This window comes from Pseudonaja textilis, chromosome 1, assembly GCF_049901715.1.
Source record: "Pseudonaja textilis isolate UNSWEBS1 chromosome 1, rPseTex1.2, whole genome shotgun sequence".
Classification (NCBI taxonomy): Eukaryota; Metazoa; Chordata; class Lepidosauria; order Squamata; family Elapidae; genus Pseudonaja; species Pseudonaja textilis.
Window position 1 is genome coordinate 8,539,022 of NC_141990.1, and position 21,425 is coordinate 8,560,446.

Below are 21,425 nucleotides of genomic sequence, written 5' to 3' on the forward strand. Positions count from 1 at the left end.
GCAGAACTGCCAGAAGGCAAGAGCAGCTGAGACAAAAGGGGCGACTTGGGAGTAAGGCTTGAAGGTGATTGCCCCTCCCATAAAGTATAAAGGACAGGCAAAGGTAATGAAACCTTTGCAGGAAGCAAAGTCGTTCGCTCTGTTCGGATTAAACCTTGAAGCTCTGTGTGGACTTTGTACTTTGGTTGGTTTTTTATAGTTACTTTGGCACTTTAGTTGTTGGCAGTAATTCAAAGGAGAGAAAGGTGGGTGCTTATCTCGAGGGACTGTTTGGGACTCATTATTGGCTGGGAATGAACATAATTCCCAGCGTTGAAATAAAACAAGATTTGTTTTAACTTTAATTGAGTGTGTGCTTAATTATAGTCTCAGGAAGCCTTGAGAACAAGAGTCTCCTCCTAGCGTGGTGTCCCTTTTCCTCTACCTGTCCTAACCGAAAGCTCTATCAATTGTGGAGACGAATGGAAAACTTGCCCCTTAACATAGAATAATCTCCTGGTACGCTGTGCTTCCCATCACCCCGCCAACTGGAAGCTCTTCTCAAAACTGTGGCTCTGATCGGCAACAGGAAGCCACAGCAGAGGGATGAAAGAGCCATATGTGGCTCCGGAGCTGCGGGTTGCTGACCTCTGCCCTAGACCAGTGGCTCCCAATCTTTCGGGCACCAGGGACCGGTTCCATGGGGAAAGATTTTACAGGGGCACTGGAGGGCGTGCGCTATACCATTTCAGTCAAACGGTTGTCCAATCTCTTCTTAAAAACTTCCAGAGCTGGAGCATCCACAAGGTCTGTAGGCAAGTCGTTCCACTGTTCTATCTGTCATCTGCACTAAAAGTCTGTAGAGATTCTCAGTCATCCAGGTCATGGTTGTCCCAAAGGTGCTTTTTTCAGAAGGCAACTGAACTTTCTGTTTTTTTCTTTGAAGACGTTTCACTTCTCTAAGAGGCTTCTTCAGCTCTGACTGGATGGTGGGGAATGGAAAGATTTATACTCCTTGCAGACAGCTGGTCATTTGCATCCTTTTAGGGTTGTTGAGGCCCTTGGAGGTTTATCCTCAGGGTCACCTGAGTAGTGCTTTTGGTTCCTGTAAGCCTGTAATTCCTCCTCCATTTCTACTCCCACAGTATACAAAGGGTGCTCATCCCAAATTGTATAGCTAAAAGTCTGTCATCCGGGTCATGGTTGTCCCAAAGGTGCTTTTTCAGGAGGCAACTGGACTTTGTCTTTGGAGCATGACAGCCATTACTGAATTAACAGTTTGTGGTTATTGTTCAGTTGCTAAGTCATGTCCGACTCTTCATGATCCCAAGAACCACAGCACACCAGACCCCCGCCCCTGTCCTCCCTTGTCTCCCGGAGTTTCCCCAAATGTTCACTGTGTCGATGACACCATCTAACCATCTCATCCTCTGCCATTCTCTTCTCCTTTTGCCAAATTAGCAGTTCAGGCTTATTCTTTCAATGAAGTTGTACTTTGTTTTGTTTGATGTGGTATGGGGTGTTGTGAATATATTATTTTCCTTGTGTTTTCCACTTGGGTAAGAGGTTGAAAGAAAATGAATATCTGACAGGGGTAAAGAGTCGATAAATAAATAAAGCCATCCATCCATAACTTGAGTTCACAGCCGTATGGGTGGATGTGATACCGAGGGTGAATTATGGAGCATGTGATCACTCCAATTAGAGCCTTCTGGTCATTATTTAAATCTCACCAGGAATGGACTATAATGACTCTGCAGCTTTGATATCAGGTTGAGCAGCAAATAATGCGGATCATTGGTTGCTTCTGTTCCCTAGCAGATTGCCGGTGATCCAAATCAAGCCTATTAAATTCTTCGATTTGTAATTTTTCTGGTCTTCCTTCTAATCTCATACAGGTAATCCTCGACTTACGACCACCATTGAGCCCAATATTTCTGTTGTTGTTGTGGTTCGCCGGCAGCCGGTGCAGCGGAATCAGACAGTGGAGAAGAAAGGGGACCAGACAGGGAGACTGGAGAGGACTTGGGTGAGAGTCCTGAGTCTGATGCAGGGATGGGACCAGGAACATCTGGGAGTGGGGTAGTGACTCCGGAGCCTTCGGAGTCTGGCAGCAGTGAAGCAGAGGACCCGGGGGAGCCTGTTCCCAGTGTGCGTGTGCACAGAGCTGCTAGAAGGCAAGAGCAGCTGAAGCAGAAGGGGCGACTCAGGAGTAAGGCTGGGAGGTGATTGCCTCTCCCATAAGGGATAAAAGTCAGCCCTCGGTGATGTGCTCTTTTCAGGAAGCAAAGTAGTTCGATCATCGTCCTTGAAGCTCTGTGTCCTTTGGTTGGTTTTTGTTCTTGTACTTCGATTGGTTTCTTTTATAGTTAATTGTATAGTTCTGTTTTTGGCAGCATTCCACAGAACTGAAAGGTGTGTGCTTATCTTGGGGGACTGTTTAAGATTAGTTCTGGCTGGGAATGAAAACAATTCCCAGCCTTCCAATAAAATAGGTTTTACTTTTAAAACAAGTTTGTGATTAATTACAATTGACGAAGCCTGGGTCAGAACAATTGCCAGTTGAGACAGTTGTTAAGCGAGAGGAAATAACGATGGCCGTATTTGATAACACCGTCAACCAAAAAAAAAAACATAGCGTGGGTTGAGGGGTACAGGTACTCTTTGACTTACAACAATTCGTTTAGTGACCGTTCGAACTGACGGCACCGAAAAAAATTCAATTTATGACCTTTCTTCACATTTATGACCATCCCTGTAGACATGTGATCCAAATCAAGGTGCTTGGCAACTGGTTCCTATTTATGACGGTCGCAGTGTCCTGGGGTCACGCCACCCACTTTTGCAACCTTCTGACAAGCAAAGTCAATGGGGAAGCCCAGATTCACTTAACAAGCATTTTAGTAATTTAATAAGTGCAGTGATTCACTTAACAACTGTGAGAGAGATTTTGGAATGGATGACTGAGGAATTCTGGGAGTTGAAGTCCACAAGTCTAAAAATGGCCAATTTGGAGATCCCTGCTTTAGAGCTTCAACCTAAAAGCCTTGAATGTGGAGGCTATATCTGGCCTACCAAACATCCACTCTATGGTAGTACCTGCCATAGCTGGAACTCTATGATCCTGCCATAGCCAGCATGCCATCCATAGAGTCACATTTCTCATGCTATGTAGCCCTGGTCCATTCAGCCCAGCACTATGGCTGACAATACAGAGAGTTCTCAACTTGCGACCCCATTTAGGCCATGAATTTTCATTACTAGGCATAGCAGTTAGAAATAGCAATAGCATTTAGGCTTATATACAGTGGTGCCATGAACTAGAGGTGGAGAAGCTCTTGCCTCACAATCAGGAAGCTGTGAGTTCGGTTCTAGGAAGAGGCAGATATTTCCCTCTCAGGGCACGTTGAGAATATATCTGCTGAATATAACTCTGCATTGACGACAGGAAGGGCATCCGTCCAGTAAACCCCCAGCTCCATTCAGTTGCCCAGACTCCACACCGCAAGGGATTATGGGTCATTAAAAGGAGATGATGATGATTTAGGCTTATATAGCACCCCGTAGAGCTTTATAGCATTCTCTGGGCAATTTACAATGTAGAAACATTATTTATATACTTGTATAACAATCTGGGTCCTCATTTTACTGATCTCAGAAGGATGGATGACCGAGTCAGCCTTGAGCCTGTCAGGATCGAACTCCAGGCTGTGGGCAGAGTCTGCCTGCAATACTGCACTTTAACCACCATGCCACCAGGGCTCGAGGTGAGTCACACCCGATTTTATAAGCTCTTTTTGCCTCAGTTGTTAAGCAAATCACTACAGTTGCTAAGTGAATCAGGAGACTGTTAAGCAAATACAGTTTCTCCTATTAGCTTTGCTTGTTGGAAGGCAGAAGGGAAGGTCAGAAATAGTGATCACGTGACCCTGGGACGCTACGACCATCATAAATACATGCCAAGTGCCAGAATTTTGATGCTCTGTCCATGGGGATGCTGTGATGGTCGTAACTGTGACGACTGGTCATAAGTCACTTGTTTCAGTGCCACTGTAACTTTGAACAGTCGTTAAACAAATCAGCTGTGGTGGTGCAGTGATTAAAGTGCAGTCCTGCAGGCTACTTCTGCTGGCTGCCGGCTGACTGCAATTTGGCAGATTGAATCCCACCAGGCTCAAGGTTGACTCAACTTTCCAACCTTCTGAGGTCGGTAAAATGAGGACCCAGATTGATGGGGGTCATATGCTGACTCTGTAAAAACTGCTTAGAGCAGGGGTCGCCAACCTTTTTGGACCCCAGGGACCCCCAAACTCATACTTTTAAATCCCGCGGACCACTAATATGAATTTTAACTGATGGTGGCTGCAGGAAAAAAAGTCTGCAGGAAAATTCCCCACCCCATTTTCCTACCGATTGATCATTCTTTATGTGGGATCGCCGGATATCGATTCCAGCTCCATTCTCAGGAGGAGGGAGAGAGAGAGAGACTTTTGGCTTCGTGCAAGGAAAGCAGCAGAAGCAGCGAAAGTCTTTCTTTCTCTCCCCCAAACTCCGCCAGAAGGGCGCAGCCTCTTGGAGCAGGATGCCTTGCAGGGTCCCAAAGACTCATTTCTGGCAGAGTTCAGGGGAGAGAAAGAAAGACTTTTGCTGCTTTCCTTGCGTGCAGCCAAAAGCAGAAGAAAGAAGCAGCCCGGTGACCAGGATGGGCGCGTGGGGCGAGTGAGGCAAGTTCCCCCGGTCCGCCTTTCCCCCCGTCTCCTCCCTACCTTGTGTTGTTCGCAATGCAAGCGACACAAGCCTTGTGTTCCTGCGGGCCAGGTGGGTGGTGCAGCCTTGTGTTCCCGCACACAACTGCTTTGGGGAGTGCTTCAGGGGTGCCATTTCTCTGTGGACCACCAAAATTTTCTCGTGGTCCATTAGTGGTTCCCGGCCCACTGGTTGGCACAACCACTGGCTTAGAGCACTGTAAAGCACTATAAAACGGTGTATAAGTCTAAGTGCTATTGCTACTGCTCGTAACTCAAGGACTACCTATATTACTCACCATTGGCCACTTTTTGGAGAACCCCGGTGTAAAAGCTGCATGCTGGATTCCCACTGAATCGCAGCTTATCCCTCCCCAGCAAAGGCACCAAATCAAGATATCTTGGACTGACTTGGTCCTTGGGCTGCCCAAATTCTTCAGCCAAGATTCTATCGCCCGAACACCGGTTCTTAAAAAACACAACTCGCACAAGCGAATCTTCCCCCACCCACCCCACCGCCCGCCCAGGGGCCAAACCGATGCGTCTCCATTTTTTGTTTTTTTTTGTATTTTTTAAGTGCATTGCTTAACTCTCGGCGCTGATCCCTTCGCGTCAAAGGAAAGTTCTCCATCTCCTTGAACCTTTGGCTCAGGGTACCACACAATAGTCACAACGTTCCCCTCCAATCTTTGTCGTGGCTGTGCTGAAAATCCCTGGAATCAGATTGCTACCCAAAGAAAGAAAAATAAAAGTGGAATTGCCCTTCCCTCGCCCCCCTCCCCACTCTGCCACCTGCTTCTCCTTGTCATCTCCTCCCCCCCACACACACACAATCCACTCTGCCTCCGTCTCTAATTCAAGGGCAAATTGTTTCTCTCTCCTGCTCACAAGAACTGGGCTCTTGAGCATAAATTTCAAACAGCTGCTGCCTGGGTGGTGTGGTGATTTAAGAGCCGTAGCCTTTGACTCCTGCTTCCAACCCTGTTTAAAACCTAAAGTGGGATGGCTAGGAGGTTGGGGCATTTTTATCCCCAGGGGGACAATTCATTCAGGTATATTGCACAAAGGCTGCAAACAAGCCAGCCTCGCTTTTCTCTGAAGAGAGGGGGGGGGGTCATTATTCTGCAGGAGAAACAGCAGGCTGGCCGAGAAGAGCGCATTGATCTAAATAAAACAGAAGCGGGGATTTGGACCGCACAATGGGCCACTCGGCTCGCAGAAGGACCGGGTGGGGGGGACGACACACAACACACAAGGCAAGAGAAAGCTTTCGATTCGCGTCTCGTGCCTTTTCCACGGGATGCGCGTGGGCCGCTGAAAGTGCCTCTTTGAGAGTTGCAGGATCCAATATGGGTTGTTCTCCAGAACCAGTGGTTTAGGCTTCCGAGGTTTCGAAGTCGTGCTGAAGCCCAATCGCGGGGGAATTTCTTCCTCTCTAGAATGTTCTTCCCCGGACCATAATTAAGCACACGCTTAGTTAAAAGAACTCTTCGTTTTATTTCAACGCTGGGAATTATTTTCATTCCCAGCCGGTAATGAGTCCCAAACACTCCCTCGAGATAAGCACCCGCCTTTCTTTGCTGTGAAGTGCTGCCAGCAACGAGAGTGCCAAATGAATTATAAAAAAAAACCAACCGAAGTACAAAGTCCACAAAGAGCTTCAAGGATTCATCTGAACAGAATGAAGGACTTTGCTTCCTGCAAAGATTTCTGTACCTTTGCCTGTCCTTTATACCTTATGGGAGGGGCAATCCCCTCCCAGCCTTACTCCCAAGTCGCCCCTTTTGTTTCAGCTGCTCTTGCCTTCTGGCAGTTCTGCTCACACGCGTACAGGAAACAGGCTCCCCTTGTTCCTCTGCCTCGCTGCTGCCAGACTCCGAAGGCTCCAGAGTCAGCACCCCACTCCCAGATGGTCCTGGCCCCAATTTCTGCATCGGACGCGGGACCCTCATCTGAGTCGTCTCCAGACTCCTGGACTGGTCCCCACCGTTCTTCCGCACGGTCTCATTCCGCTGTCATCTGCACAGGCTGCTGGTGAGCCACAACACAGAATGGGTGAAGATGGGCTATTCTATGCATGGGGTGCCTGGATGTGTTGCAGCTTTTTAATTTTTGTTTAATAGCTGGCCATCAACCCCCCAATCAACAACTGAAGAGCCACAGGACGCAGAACGGCACACAGAATAGCCCAAAGCACCCATTCTAGTGAATGAGAAGTTCCCGGAAGATGGGATCCAGCATGAGTCCAAAAGCTCGTAGATAAAACCTCAGATCCCAGTGATCCACCCAGACGGGATCCTGCAACATTTGCCTTCATTCATTTTTGAGAGTTGTTGTCCAAAGCAATGGGCTGGCTGGGCAGAATTCTGGGAGTTGAAGTCCACAAGCCTTAAAGCTGCCAAGGTTGGAGACCTCAGTTTTAAAAATCATGATCCACAAAAAAAGAAAGGCTTACTTTGTTGAGCGCTCCAGCACCGGTCAAGATTATATGTGAATTTTCCACCTGGATTGTCCTTTGTCCCAGCCGGACAACGTAAGCCCCAATTCCGATGGCACGGCAGGTCACCTAAAAACGAGATAAATCCAAATGTACGTTCAGATAAATTCTGCAAAAACAGGGAGCTCTTGGCGCACCCCATTACATAAATGCAAGGAAGCACCAGAACAGCAATGGGCTGCTTATTGTTGAAGCAGAATGCCCACCTATACTAAAAGAAGCCTCCTCTACGGCCAATGCATTCGCTTCATGAATAACATGCCTAATTTGGCCTGGAGAGCGAAGTGAATGTCTCAAATTCTGGAAAAAGACAACCCTTTATAAGGGGAACAGGTCTGGTGTTCTGGTGAAGGTGCTGGACTGGAAACCAGGAGACTGTGAGTTCTAGGTCTCCCTTGGGCATAAAAGCTGGCTGGGTGACTTCGGGCCCATCACTTCCTCACAACCCAACACAGCTCACAGCATTGTTGTCAGGAAAAGGGGAGGAACGATGTTTGCTACCTTGAGTTGATGGGGGAGGAGAGAGAGAGAGAGGAACATGAAGAAGGAATGCAGGCAGGCAGGCAGAAAGAGGGAGGGAGGGAGATGATAGATAGATGGATGGATGGGTGGATGGGTGGTTAGATAGATAGATAGATAGATAGATAGATAGATAGATAGATAGATAGATAGACAGACAGACAGACAGACAGACAGACAGATAGATAGATAGATAGATAGATAGATAGAAAGATAGATAGATAGATAGATAGATAGATAGATAGATAGATAGATAGATAGATAGATAGATAGATAGATGGAAAGAATGGAAGAAGGCAGGCAGGCAGGCAGAAAGAGGGAGGGAGAAAGGAAGAGATAGAGAGAGGGGGAGGGAGGGAGGGGAAAGAGGAAGATAAAAAGAAAGAAAGAAAGAAGGAAGGAAAGGAAAGGAAAGGAGGAAAGAAGGAAGGAAGGCAAGCAGAAAGAAAGAGGGAGGGGAAGGAAGAAAAGGAAGGAGGGAGGAAGAAAAGAAAGAAAGAAAGAAAGAAAGAAAGAAAGAAAGAAAGAAAGAAAGAAAGAAAGAAAGAAAGAAAGAGGGAGGGAAGGAAAGGAAAGAAAGGAGGGAGGGAGGGAGACAGAAAGGAAGGAAGGAAGGAAGGAAGGAAGGAAGGAAAGGAAGGAAAGAAAGAAAGAAAGAAAGAAAGAAAGAAAGAAAGAAAGAAAGAAAGAAAGAAAGAGGGAGGGAGAAGAAGGAAGGGAGGGAGGGAGACTAATGATAAATTATCCCCAATTTACTTCCCATAAGGGGATGGGGAGGGGTAATAGTTGTCCCAATAAAGGACTTGTCAATAAACTCTGAATACCAAGCCATGCCAAACTTATTCCAACCTAAACAAGACTCAAGGTCTTCCAATGATCTGGCTGGGTGCGTCATGCAAAGGGAGCCCCCGTTGCACCATCTCCCCAAAACCGAATCCAAACAGCCCTCTCTGATGTCACCACATCTAGTCCACACCGCAAAAATCCTGCCAAGACCTTCTTAGCCTCTTCCACGGTTCCCTCTCTTCCTTAAGCGAGACCCACACGAGAAAGGGCAATGAGCAGCCAGGGCAGAGGTGGGTATTCAGCCGGTTCTGACCGGTTCTGGAGAACCGGCAGCGGAAATTTTGAGTAGTTTGGAGAACCAGCAAATCCCACCTCTGACTGGCCCCGCCCCCATCTGCCTCCCGAGTTCCAGCTGATTGGCTGGGTCTCCTTTGGTTGCCCTGCACAGGAGAACGGAGCTGGAAAGCAGGTCAGTGGGGTGGGGAGGGAATGGGGATTTTGCAGTATCCTTCCCCTGCCACGCCCTCCAGGCCAGGCCACGTCCATAGAACTGGCAGTAAAAAAAATTCAAATCCCACCCCTGAGCCAGGGCATAGATGGAAAGAAAGGTTCTGCCAAGACTTCCAACGGTTTTTCACCTGGCACATTGCACAAGTAAGCACATCGGCTGGCGTGGGGCCAACACACTTGAAGCCCTGCTGATTACAGCTGCTTGAATCTAGGAGGCCAACGAACGCCTCACCTTCCTAGTCTTCTCCCCTCCCAACTTCACCGTCCCATCTTGCAATTGTGGATTTACCAGGTTACAATTGTGGATTTACCAGGTTAATGGTGATGACCTCTTCATAAGCAAGGGAGGATTCTCCAGCAATCATGCCAGATCCTCGCAGGTTCTCGGTCCCCAGGCCATCTTCTTTCCCAATAATATCTGTAATTTTATACCTGACACAGGGAGGAAGGAAAGATCAGGGAGCAATAGAGGAAACACCCCTCCCTGCACCCACCCCACAAATTTATATCTGGCACTAAGAAGATACGAGTAGTTCCTAGCTGGATTACTATGCAGCATCCTCTGGATCTACACCTACACAACTCACATCCTCCTTGTTGGATTGCTATTGATATTTAATACATAAATAACATTCATTATAGTCGAAGACCAACACAAAAACAAATCGAAACAAACATAATACAATCCAAAAACATAATCTCTCTCTCTCTTTCCTTTCACCCTCCCTCCTTGTTTGTGGGTCTTATGTTCAGGTTAGCCCAAACAGTGCGCAATTTTTGAACCGCTCACATTAAGAATGCATAAAAAAAAATTCTGGGACACTTGTGGAATTGATATTTCCATGATATTCACACCAGTTTTATTCACAAAACTGGGGCCGTGGCAGCCCATAGTCAAGTGATCATGATTTCTGAAGTTTCCTACAGCTTCCCACGAGCAAAGTCAAAGTTGCTCCTGATGATTTTTCGCTTGCTCATTCTGTTTACCTGTTTAAGTAGGTAAACATTTGACTTATCACTGACGTTCTTTTGCCACTGCAGTTATTTTTCTTCCGATAATATATTCTCTTCTTAGAAGATTACAGTAAAAAAATATACGGTCAGCCTAAAATGTTACGTTCGTTCTAAAATTTAATGTTCGTCAGCTTTCTCTACCTTTGTCTCTGGGGCCGTGTTGGCGAACCTATGCCATGCGTGCCAAAGGTGGCACGCAGAGCCATCTCCCCCGGCACGCGAGAGGTCGCCGGGAAGAGCCCCACTCCACATACATGTGCTACCACCCGACAGCTGATTGTCGGTTATCTGGCATGCATGTGCAGGGGGTGGAGAGAGGGTGCGCGGGAGACGCACTGCATGTGAGGGGATCGCGCATGCATGCACAGAGATGCTGCGCAAGAGGAGGAAGTTGTGCATGCATGCGCAGAGGGTGGGGGTGGGGCAGTATGCATTGCCTTCTGGGTGCTAGCACACCCGTGTGCAATTATCGGCAAGGGAGCCGCAGAAGGTTAGCCACCACTGCTCTCCAAGTCCACATATCTTCAAGTTGCCAAGTTTGCAAAACACTGCTCTACAATGTGTGTGTGTGTTTGTGTGTGTGTGTGTGTGCATGTTGTAGTCACCGCCACTCTTGCTCTTTGGGATTGGGATTTTGCCGTTCCTCTCAAAATGGACACCTGCTGGAGAGCCCTGAATTGGAGGAGGACAGCAAGGCTGCAACATTTGAACTGAATATCTCTGATTATGGGACTTTTCGCTCTTCTCTCGAGGACCCTAAACGTACGTACCTCGATTCTCCTTCGTCTTCCACATGTTCACAATGTACTGAATTCAAGGCACTGACTTTCTTATAATCTTGAGGGGTTAGGTACAGGTACTTGAATCCCTGGAAAAGGGAACGGGGTGAAGAAAAGAAATAAAATAGCATAAGGGAAGTTCTGCTATTCTTATCCCAAATCTGTACTGCACATCCAAATAATAACATCTGGCAATTCCCCCCCCACACATACACATTTGTTAAAATAACTATCCATGATTTGTGGCTGCAAATGACATTAAAGAGACTTTTAAGATTCACGAGATTAACTGAATGACAGTGATTTCAGTTGTTGATTTCATTAAAAACAAATCAGGTTTCTAGTTCTCATCGTGACTGTCAACTCAGAAAGATTTCTCTGGTCTTTTAGAGTTTGAGAGCAGAAAGGGAGCAGGGGAAGTAGTGCATTCCTTAAATGCTTCATAGATAATTGCCAGGTGGCCGAAGCTTCTGGCGCGCAAGATTATTACTGGAGAACATGACTGATGACTCTTGGCTATGGATGTGTCCCAGTGGAGAATATACATCCAGGGGGTGGGGGAAGACCAGGGTCAAGGGTGAGATGAATGATGCGTCTCAGTGTCGGCTGCACCCAGGTAACGCTGACATGTTCACTCCTAATAAATCTTTTTTTTTTTTTTTTTTACTCTGAGAGATGTGGCTAGAGACTCATAATTTGAATGGGGGTGGATGCCAGAGCCCTGACAGTTAAGTGAATCACTGCAGTGGTTAAATTAGTAACAGGGTTGTTAATGAATCTGGCTTCCCCACTGATTTTCCTCGTTAGAAGATCGCAAAAGGCGACCACATGATCCAGGGACACTGCAACTGTCATAACTACAGGCCGGTTGCCAAGTGCCCCAATTTTAATTAGGTGATCAAGGGGATGCTGCAACGGTTGTATGTCTGAAAAATGGTCACAAGTCATTTTTTTTCTCCAGTTCCAATGAACCTTCGAACTGTCACTAAATCAGGGGTGTCACGCTCAAAGGCCTGCAGGCTGGATTCGGCCTGCGATGTGGAAGGATCCCTCCCACGTGGTCCCATCCTGGTCTACCCAATGAGAAGAGGGAATATCAGGCTAGCGTGGCTCCGGCCCGGCCTACTCAGGGTGAAGAGGAAACATGCCAGCAGTTTGGGGAGTGGCGTTAAGCTGGGCACACCCACTAAGTTGGCCACACCCACCCAGTCTGCCATGCCTAACCAGCTCCTCGAGCGGCCCTCAATGAAATTGAGTTTGACACCCTGCAGTAAAGGAATGTTTGTAAGTCAAGGTCTACCTGTGCTAATTCTGCTGAGACTACGTTTTGCTGATTCATTGGCTGCAGTTCTTGAAAGTAACAAGTTGTCTTTTGTGCATTTACATGCATGCACACACCCAAGAGAGTGAGAGAGATACATTTTAATTTAAATTACATTTCCCCTCTGAAAACTTATCCCAACTCCACGTCATACCATCAGGGGTGGGCTTCAAAAGTTTTAGCAAGGAGTTCTCTTCCCGGTTGCTGAGTTAAGTGTGGTCATGGTGGGCGTGGCCTAGTTGGCCTCCTGCACCACAGTGTGGGGGGGGTCCCCTCCCCGGGCTCCTGAGGCTTTTTTTGAGCCTCCGGGAGGGAGAAAATGGCCTCCTCAGGCTCCGGAGGCTCTCTGGAAGCCAGAAACATTTCTGGCCGTTCCAAACTTCCAGGAGGCCCAATTTGCACCTTCCCCGAGCCTTTGCGTGTGCCCTGCACTTACCGGCATCCAAAACAGGCTGTGTGGGGACACCTGGGAGGGGTTGGGGTGGGGTGGGCAGAGCCAGCCAGAAGTAGGATTTGGGGGATCTCCAAACTGTACATAATCTTACCTAGGGGCTCTCCCAAATCCTTGAGAGCCCCCAGCAGCTCACCCCTGCATACCATGCTTCCAAAGATCCTTACCTTATAGGGGTTGGCTGGATCTTCCCATGCAACGTGGAACATGTGACGAATTTCTTCAGCCAAGCCAATCCTGGCCCCGCTGTTGGCAGCGACATAAACCCGAGGGATACCCTCTACCCGAGCCAGCTCTGATGCTCTGAGAAAAAGCAAGTCTTCTTGGGGACCGAAGGATCCGATCTTATACGTGATGTCATTGCTAATGACGACGACGTCTCGGCCATCTGTATACTCAGGGGTCCTGAGAGTCATGAGCCAAGCCACCATTCCAATCTGCAAAAACAAGAATTGTTGATGTTACATCGTTGATTTTTGCTAGGATTAGAACGCTGTTTTTCAAACTTGGCAACTTTAAGTTGGGTGGACTTCAATTCCAGGCCAGCGTGCCTTGAATCTCCCAGAATTACCCAATCAGCATGCTTTATGAGGGGTTGGACTTCAACTCCCAGAATTCCATAGCTAGCATGCTTTAAGATGGGTGGACTTCAAGTCCCAGAATTCCACAATATGCTTTTAGATGGGTGGACTTCAACGCCCCAAATTCCAGGCCAGCATGATTTAAGATGAGAATTCCTCAGTCAGCATGCTGCACCGAGACAAAGAGACCCCATTTTGGGAAGCGGAAGTTTTTAGAACGGCATCTGAATTGTGTCCATTTTATAAGCATATTAGTAAACAAGGTCAAGGTACAGTATATAAGCTTGGATTCAAAGAGGGCAGAACAAAGCATCTAAGTACAATCAGGTTCCATTAAATTAAAAAAAATCAAGTGAAGCTGTACTCCGGGTGACTTCATGACACATCTATGGAGATTTCCTGGCAACGATATTGACATGCTATGTCATTGTCTTGTTTGGGTGTTTTTTTTTTAACAACTATCCAATTTAGTCTGCAATACTTAAATTTCCTCTCCCATCCAAGTACTAACTAAGGCCTGATCCTGATGGCATTCAACCCCAGACATTGTCAAATGTGGGATCAACTCAAAGATTCATCAACACAAGAGGGTTCAAGCTACATAAGAGTAGTTTGTGTTAGTACAGAGAGATTTGAGTAGACAAAACTAAGAATGAAGGTTGATTGTATGCATTTAAAAATTGTGAACTATAGCATAAAGCAAAGTTAAAATTATTTCACCTCCTTCTAGGAATTAAGTTTCAATAGACTCAATGGGATTTGCTTCCATGATTGCTCTATTTTGAGATGCAAACATGAAGCAGTTGCCAAAAGCAATATCCCAAAATCTACTTCTATCATTCTCTAATTTTGAGAATGAAATCTTAGGCTACAGTGATATGATATAGGGATACTGTGATCATCTTTGGCTATGTTTAATGATCATTACTGACTGACTGCTCCATGCAATATTATACAGTATTAATATTGCTTGGAGGGAGACGGATGGATAAGAAATACGAAGTATAAATTATATAATATAAATATATTAAATGGTTTGTTGCACAATCAGCCAGATCTTTAGACTGTTTTTTCATTTTTTATCTACCTGCTGAGTCCTTTCCCAAGAAGCTGGGATAGGCAAGTGTTGATGTTTGATGGTGTTAAAGCTGCCATTGTAGGATGTAAGCTGTTCCATGTAAAGTTGTCTTTTGCAATTGACTGACGGAGATTCTGTCAATGTCGATGATGTTCTATGTCTATGGAGATTCTCAGTCATCCAGATCAGGGGTCCCCAACCTTTTGGACCTCAGGGACCACCAAACTCATAATTTTAAATCCCAGGGACCACTAATCGGTTCTGTGGCTGTAGCCTAATTTGTGGGGGTGGCTTGGTGGTCATGTGACTGGCTAGGCATGGCTTGTATGTAAATATTATAAATATTTATATAAATATTGAATTTTTTATTAAAAAAAGAGCAACTTTTACCCAAAATCAGGCAAAGCAGGCAGACAGATTGAGTTGCTCACAGAATCATTCAGTGATCTATCTATCTGCCATCAGCTACCTGAGTCTGTCACATAAAATTTGCTTGCCGTGAATCTGCACTGAATAATAGAACCTTCAGTCCTAAAAGATGATCTAAACACTAGCTGGAAAGCAAAAAATCCAACCATTTCCTGCTTCCTAGCTAATCTAAATCTCCTGGCACAGCAGAACAGCTGATGGCCAGAAAAAGAAAAAAAAAAGGAAAAATAGCAATTTAGCTGGCAAGTTTGTCGGGTAAGGAGTGAGTGGGTGGGGAGGGTTGCTACGGGCGATGTGGGTGGCATAGCCTTGTGTTTCTGTGCAGCCTGGATTATTTGCTTTTGGGGGGGTGCTCTGGGGGTGAGATTTCTCTGCGGCCACTAAAATTTTCTCGCAGTCCATCAGTGGGCCACGACTGGCGACCGCTGATCCAGATCACGGTTGTCTCAAAGATGCTTTTTCAAGAGGCAGCTGGACTTTCTTTGTTTTTCCTTGAAGACATTTCACTTCTCATCCAAGAAGCTTCTTCAGTGGATGAGAAATGAAACGTTCTCAAGGAAAAAAAAAATCCAAGAAAATCCAAAGCACCTTTTGGGACAACCATGACTTGGATGTTTGAGAATCTCCAAAGACAGATCTAGTTGCAAACTTTTTATACGACTCCATCCCATCCCCAGCTGGTGTGCAACAGTGCAGCGTAGACATAAAAAGAATGCGTAATGATGCTCCTGAGCTCTCCATATCACAGTATTCCTAAAATGGAAATGGAAATTGCCATCTTAGGGATACTGAGAGGATATCTCCAGAGGCCACATCATCTTCTCCATACCCTTTCAATTTGCACAGTGGTAGATCTCACAACGGACCTTCTCTAGATGACCTAACAGGATGGGATAGGATCACTGAGGACAAAGGGCCTGGTTAATTGATGTTATCCCAACGCCATGCTGTGCCAGCTTTCATAGGAATTAACCAGCCGTTTGACTACTGTGATATCTTTATCCAGACAGAAAAAAGAAGAGACAAAAACTATGAAGGGTCCTTGGGGCTCTCTAAGCTTGGTTTGTTTTCTTGCAGACGTTTCATTACCTAACTAGGTAACATCATCAGTTCTAGAAGAGAGTCGGGATGCATTAGCGCTGATGATGTCACCTAGTTTGGGTAATGAAACGTCTGCAGGAAAACCATTGAGCTCAGAGACACCAAGGACTCCTTATTTCAACCCTGAGCTGCAAATATTCTCCTTTATTGGGGGAAAAAAACCCTATTCCCCCAAATAATTCTTTGATGGTATACCTATCATTAACACCGCAAAATGGGGGGATTGGGGGAAAAAAAAGAGAGGAAATGTTGCTTCTAAAGAAGTGAAATGTTTGTTTTTTTCTTCTTTCTGTGTAGGTTGGTGAAATGAGGATGTGGGCCATTGTATTTTCAGAAGAAGAAGGGTCATTATTTATTATTTTCCTTTGGAAACCCATTTGGCCTGTAAGGTATCGGTGGCCAGCGTTGGGGGTCGGGGGTGGAATCAAAACTCAATGAATTATTCACAAGCTTCTGATCAGAAGCAATCATTATTTCTGATGTTTCAAACTGTGATTAGGGCTCGGTGGTGGGGAAGGCATTGATTCCTTGGATTAAAAAAAAAAACCATGGCAGTTCAGAATAGCATGGGTGAGAGTGGTAGGAAGGAAGATACTTCACGTTCAGCCTGTATTCTGGGGCGTATATAATTTTTCACATACGTTCCCAGTCAAATACCCACCCATTGGAAACCGCAGCTTAAGAGACACAGCAGCCAAAGCTTCAGATAATAAGAACACTCACTGTAATGTTATGCGCAGTTGAAACGAACTGGAATTATTTCCAAGAAAATCATCTTTGGATTGTGCTCAAAGTTATGATAGTACTGTATGTGAAACTAATATAGTACATTTCATCAGGAGGAAAATGCCCTCTGAGCCAGAGAAATATTATTGTTCTGTACACAAAACATTTTTTAAAGTATTCTGTCTGTCACTCTGTTTATCACCCCTTCATCTGTCTGTCTTTCCATCCATCTATCTATCTATCTATCTATCTATCTATCTATCTATCTATCTATCTATCTATCTATCTATCTATGATACTGCTTACAAATTTTTCAACCTCTTAAGAATAGTGCCGTGGTAGAGCAGATTAAAGCTGCTTTTTGTTTACATATTAGCCTGTTCCTGTAGCTCTCCATTCTCTGCACAACCACAAAGAGTTAGCAAGTTGTAATATATTGGATGGTAATTTGCATGCAACCTCAGTCAAGAATGGCTTATATTTTAAGGTTAAAAGAACAGAATATACATAATACAACGAGAAGTGCCTCTATACAGAGTATCAGAGAGGAAAAATGGAACCCTAAATAAATAATCAAAGACCAAAAAGTTACTATCGTTTTATTTTATTCCAATCTTGCTGCAAACTCAGTTGTTACAGCTTTACAAAAGCACAACTGAGTCAGGATGATACAGACTTTGGGAAGAAAGCTGTTCCACGGGAGTTTCTGATTTTTGAAGCATGTCACAAAGCTAGCTGGAGAGAACATGGATTCTATATATTTATATATTATAACACCAATATAAGGTAAAGGTTCCCCTTGCACATACACTCTAGTCGTTTCCGGCTCTAGGGGGCAGTGTGCTCATCTCCGTTACAAAGCCGAAGAGCCAGCGCTGCCCGAAGATGTCTCCCTGGTCATGTGGCCGGCATGACTAAACGCCAAAGGCGCATGGAACGCTGTTCCCTTCCTACCAAAGTGGTCCCTATTTTTCTACTTTCATTTTTTTTACATGCTTTCGAACTGCTAGGTTGGCAGAAGCTGGGGCAAGTAACGGGAGCTCACTCCATTACAAGGCACTAGGGATTTGAACTGCTGAACTGCCAATCTTTCTGACTGGCAGGCTCAGTGTCTTAGCCACTGAGCTACCGCATCCCTAAAGTATGGTCTGGCACTAAGACTAGAAAGCAGGAAACTGTGAGTTCAAGTCCTGCCTTTTGCCATAAAAGCCAGCTGGGTGATTTTGGGCCAGTCCTTCTTTCTCAGCCCAACCCAACTCACAGGGTTGTTGTTGTGGGGAAAATAGGAGGAGGAAGATATGTCAGATATATTTGCAGCCTTGGGTTATTTGTAAAAATAATAAAGGCAGGATACAAACAAACAAATTAAAAATCATCCACTGAGAGTTAACTAGTCACAATTTCAGAAGATCAGTCTTAGGAATTTGGATCCAGGAGAGACATTTTCAGAACCTGGCAATCTCAAGCACAATTTTTAAAGGGAAGCTATTTGTTAGAGCATAAATAGATATAACTGGTGGCACAAAAAAAAAAACCCAGACTTTTAAGGCCAAGCTGTTACGTTGCTTGGTAACATGACCTTAATACAAGCCTCTGCACCAAAGGACTGAAAAATGGACAATATAACACGAAGGTTATTTTTTAAAAGATCCATGAACAATCCAGAAAACCATAGGCTATTTAAACTGAAGTCTGTTCTGGGTAAATTGGTGAGAAATGGCATTCAGGATAAAAGCGTCAAACCTGTCAAACAATAAGTAGCTTCTAAAAAGGTAAGTTTAGTAACCTTTTAAAGTACTTTAGCTGGATCAAGAGGTGTGTGGATAAGGCAACTCGAATAAACATTATAGGTAGTCCTTGACTTACAAAAGTTCATTTAGTGACCATTTGAAGCTTCAACGGCACTGAAAAAAGTGACTTATGAACATTTTTCACACTTACAACTGCCACAGCATCTCCTTGGTCACATGATCAAAATTCAGATACTTAGCGACTGACTCATATTTTTGGCGGTTGCAGTGTCCCAGGGTCATATGATCACTTTTTACGACCTTCTGACAAGCAAAGTCAACGGGGAAACCAGATTCACTTAACAACAGTATTACTAATGTAACCATTGCAGTGATTCACTTAACAACTGTTCCAAGAATGGTCGTAAACTGGGGCAAAACTCCCTGTTTTTCTGAAAATACTGGAAGTGACGAAACGGGGCTAGTTTTCGGCCTGCAAAGCCTGCAGAAGCCTTCCTCAAGCCTTTGGGAGGCCGAAAAAGGTCTCAACCTGGCAGAAAATCACCTGTGAAGCACAGTGCAGGTAAGACGGTGGCGGGGCTGGGTGGGGATTACGCGCGCATGCTTAGGGGGCATGGGAGGGGCACGCATTGCCTTCTGGGTGCTGGCATGCGATTGCAAGCGTGCAAGCGCATGCACAATTTTTGGCACAGGAGCCCAAAAAGGTTAGCCACCACTGCCATAAGGGAAGAGAATCTATTAGAGATTTATAACTGGTTAATAGTAGTAATAATAATAATAACAACAACAAAAATTACAGTTATTCTGCAATAACACGAGCAGAATGGCAAAAAACTGTGCTACTTGGAACATCGTACATTTTAAGAAGAAACTCTGTTGATACCTAGGATGCTGGCAGCAACGCATATCAATCATAAGCGCCCATGATTATATTTGTGATACATTTTTAAACAGAGGTGGTAAATTCAGCAGATTCTAACCAGTTCTGGAGAACCAGTAGTGGAAAATTTGAGTGGTTCCGAGAAGCAGCAAATCCCGCCTCTGACTGGCCCCGCCCCCGTCTCTTCTCTGCCTCCCACTGAGTCCCACCTGGGTCTTCTTAGGTTGCCCTACACAGGAGAACGGAGCTGGAAAGCAGGCTAGTGGGGTAGGGACAGAATGGGGATTTTGCAATATCCTTCCTCTGCCACGCCCACAAAGCCACACCCACCAAGCCACACCCACAGAACCAGTAGTAAAAACTTTTGAATTTGTTTTTAAATGTTGTTGACAGAGTTTCATGTTTAATAATTAAAAGAGATAACAACAACAACTCTAACAACTATAATAACAACAATAATAAAAGATTAGGAGTTATCTCCAAGAACAAGATCCGTCCTTGGACACTGTGTTCTTTAATCTCGTTGCTCTACATGACAATTGCAAATAAGTTTATTCCATATTTGGCAGCAGCCCTGAGATGGTCCTGTTTGCCGACGAGAACTTATTATTCATGGGAGTTAAAAATACCGACGGTGAAAGGCTCTGGACTGCGGAGCACAGACCTTTAAAAGGCAAACCGAAGGGAATGTAAGCAACCACAACATGATGGATGCTTGGATCAAAAATCCCTTTACTTATTTGTAGGTGAGATCTGGGTTAGCAATGACAGGAGGTGGGGAAAGTGGCGGGGTGCAGGAGGCCAGCATCGTATTGGAGCGAAGAGAAATTAAATAAATAAATAAAAAGTATTTTACAAGTAGACCTATGACCACACAGGTAGTCCTCGACTTATGACCACAACGGAGACCCAAATCTCTGCTGCTAAGGGAGACATTTGTTCAGGTAGTCTTTTGTCCCACTTTATGACTTTCCTTGCTGCAGTTGCTAAGTGAATCGCCGCAGCTGTTTAGTTTAGGAAACACGGTTCTTAAGAAAATCTGGCTTCCTTTCTGATTTTGCTTGTCAGAAGGTCGCAAAAGGGGATCACATGACCCCTGGGGACACTGCAACGGTCGTAAATAGGAGTCAGTGGACCAGCGGCTGAATTTGGGTCACAGGACCAGGGGATGCTGGAATGGTCGTAAGGGTGAACAATGATCGTAAAGTCACTTTATTCAGTGCCATTGTAACTTTGAACGGCCACTAAACGGACGGTTGTAAGTTGAGACCTACCTATACTTGGGCTCTTAATTACAGTCGCAAGACAAGGCTGATTTTTCTCATATTTTTTTGCAGTGGTCATTAAGCCAACACTGTGGTCATTAAGTGAAAACAGTGGTCATTAAGTGAATCAAATTTCCCCAATGGGTGCTTTTTGCCAGAAACTGAAAGCAAATGCCAGGAATTGGCAAAAAGTCACAAAAAAAGGAGGCATGTGATTACAGGTAACAGCTGTAAAGGTCATCCAGTCGTCAAGCATTCAAAATGTGATCGTTTGAAAATAGGTAACGATTAGCTTTAGTTTAGTTTAGTTTACTTTATTGTTATTGTTCCTCGTACAACGAACACCATCTTCAGTGCACATCATGACCATGAGGGAATCTGTCGTAATTCTAAAGGGTTGTTAAGCAAGCAGTCGTAAGTTGAGGACTACCTGTATTTACTAAATAAACATATATGTCCACCTGTACAGGTAATCCTTGACGTACAAACCATTCATTTAGTGAGGGTCTGAAGTTAGGGTTTTTCACACTTATGACCATTGCAGCATCCCCTCAGTCATGTGATCCAAATTCAGCTGCTTGCCAAGTGACTCATATTTATGACGGTTGCAGCGTCCTGGCGTCATGCGATCCCCTTCTGTGACCTTCAGAAGCAAAGCCCATGGGGGGAAGCCAGTTTCGCTTAACAGTCGTGTGACTAATATAAATTGCAATTTAACAGCAGTGGCAAGAAAGGTCGTAAATTTTGGGCAAAACTCGCTTAGCCACTGTCTCGCTGAGCAACGGAAATTTTGGGCTTGAATTGTGGTCGTAAATCGAAGACTACCTGTATTGAAGGTTTTGAATGTTGGTATTGTAGGAAATTCCTGAGAATACTATGGGCAGTCAAGAAAACAAAACAACGGCTCACTGAAGTGTTCAATCCAGCATTTCAATCATTTCAAATGACTTTTAATGTTGTTGTTAGTTGCGAAGTCGTGTCCGACCCATCGCAACCCCATGGACAATGTTCCT

The 21,425-nt window shown here is 45.1% G+C and overlaps 1 protein-coding gene across 6 annotated transcripts in view; it reads right to left on the reverse strand.

Annotated features, from left to right (window-relative positions):
* Window positions 1–21,425, reverse strand: part of ACACA (acetyl-CoA carboxylase alpha) — a 270,148-nt gene that overhangs the window by 78,255 nt on the left and 170,468 nt on the right. For all 6 annotated transcript variants that reach the window (XM_026710272.2, XM_026710270.2, XM_026710271.2 and 3 more), the window contains 4 exons: window positions 12,769–13,038; window positions 10,821–10,918; window positions 9,348–9,468; window positions 7,180–7,290 (listed from right to left, as the gene is read on the reverse strand). In XM_026710272.2, the coding sequence (XP_026566057.1) occupies window positions 7,180–7,290; window positions 9,348–9,468; window positions 10,821–10,918; window positions 12,769–13,038 (600 nt within the window). The remainder of the gene's footprint in view (window positions 1–7,179; window positions 7,291–9,347; window positions 9,469–10,820; window positions 10,919–12,768; window positions 13,039–21,425) is intronic.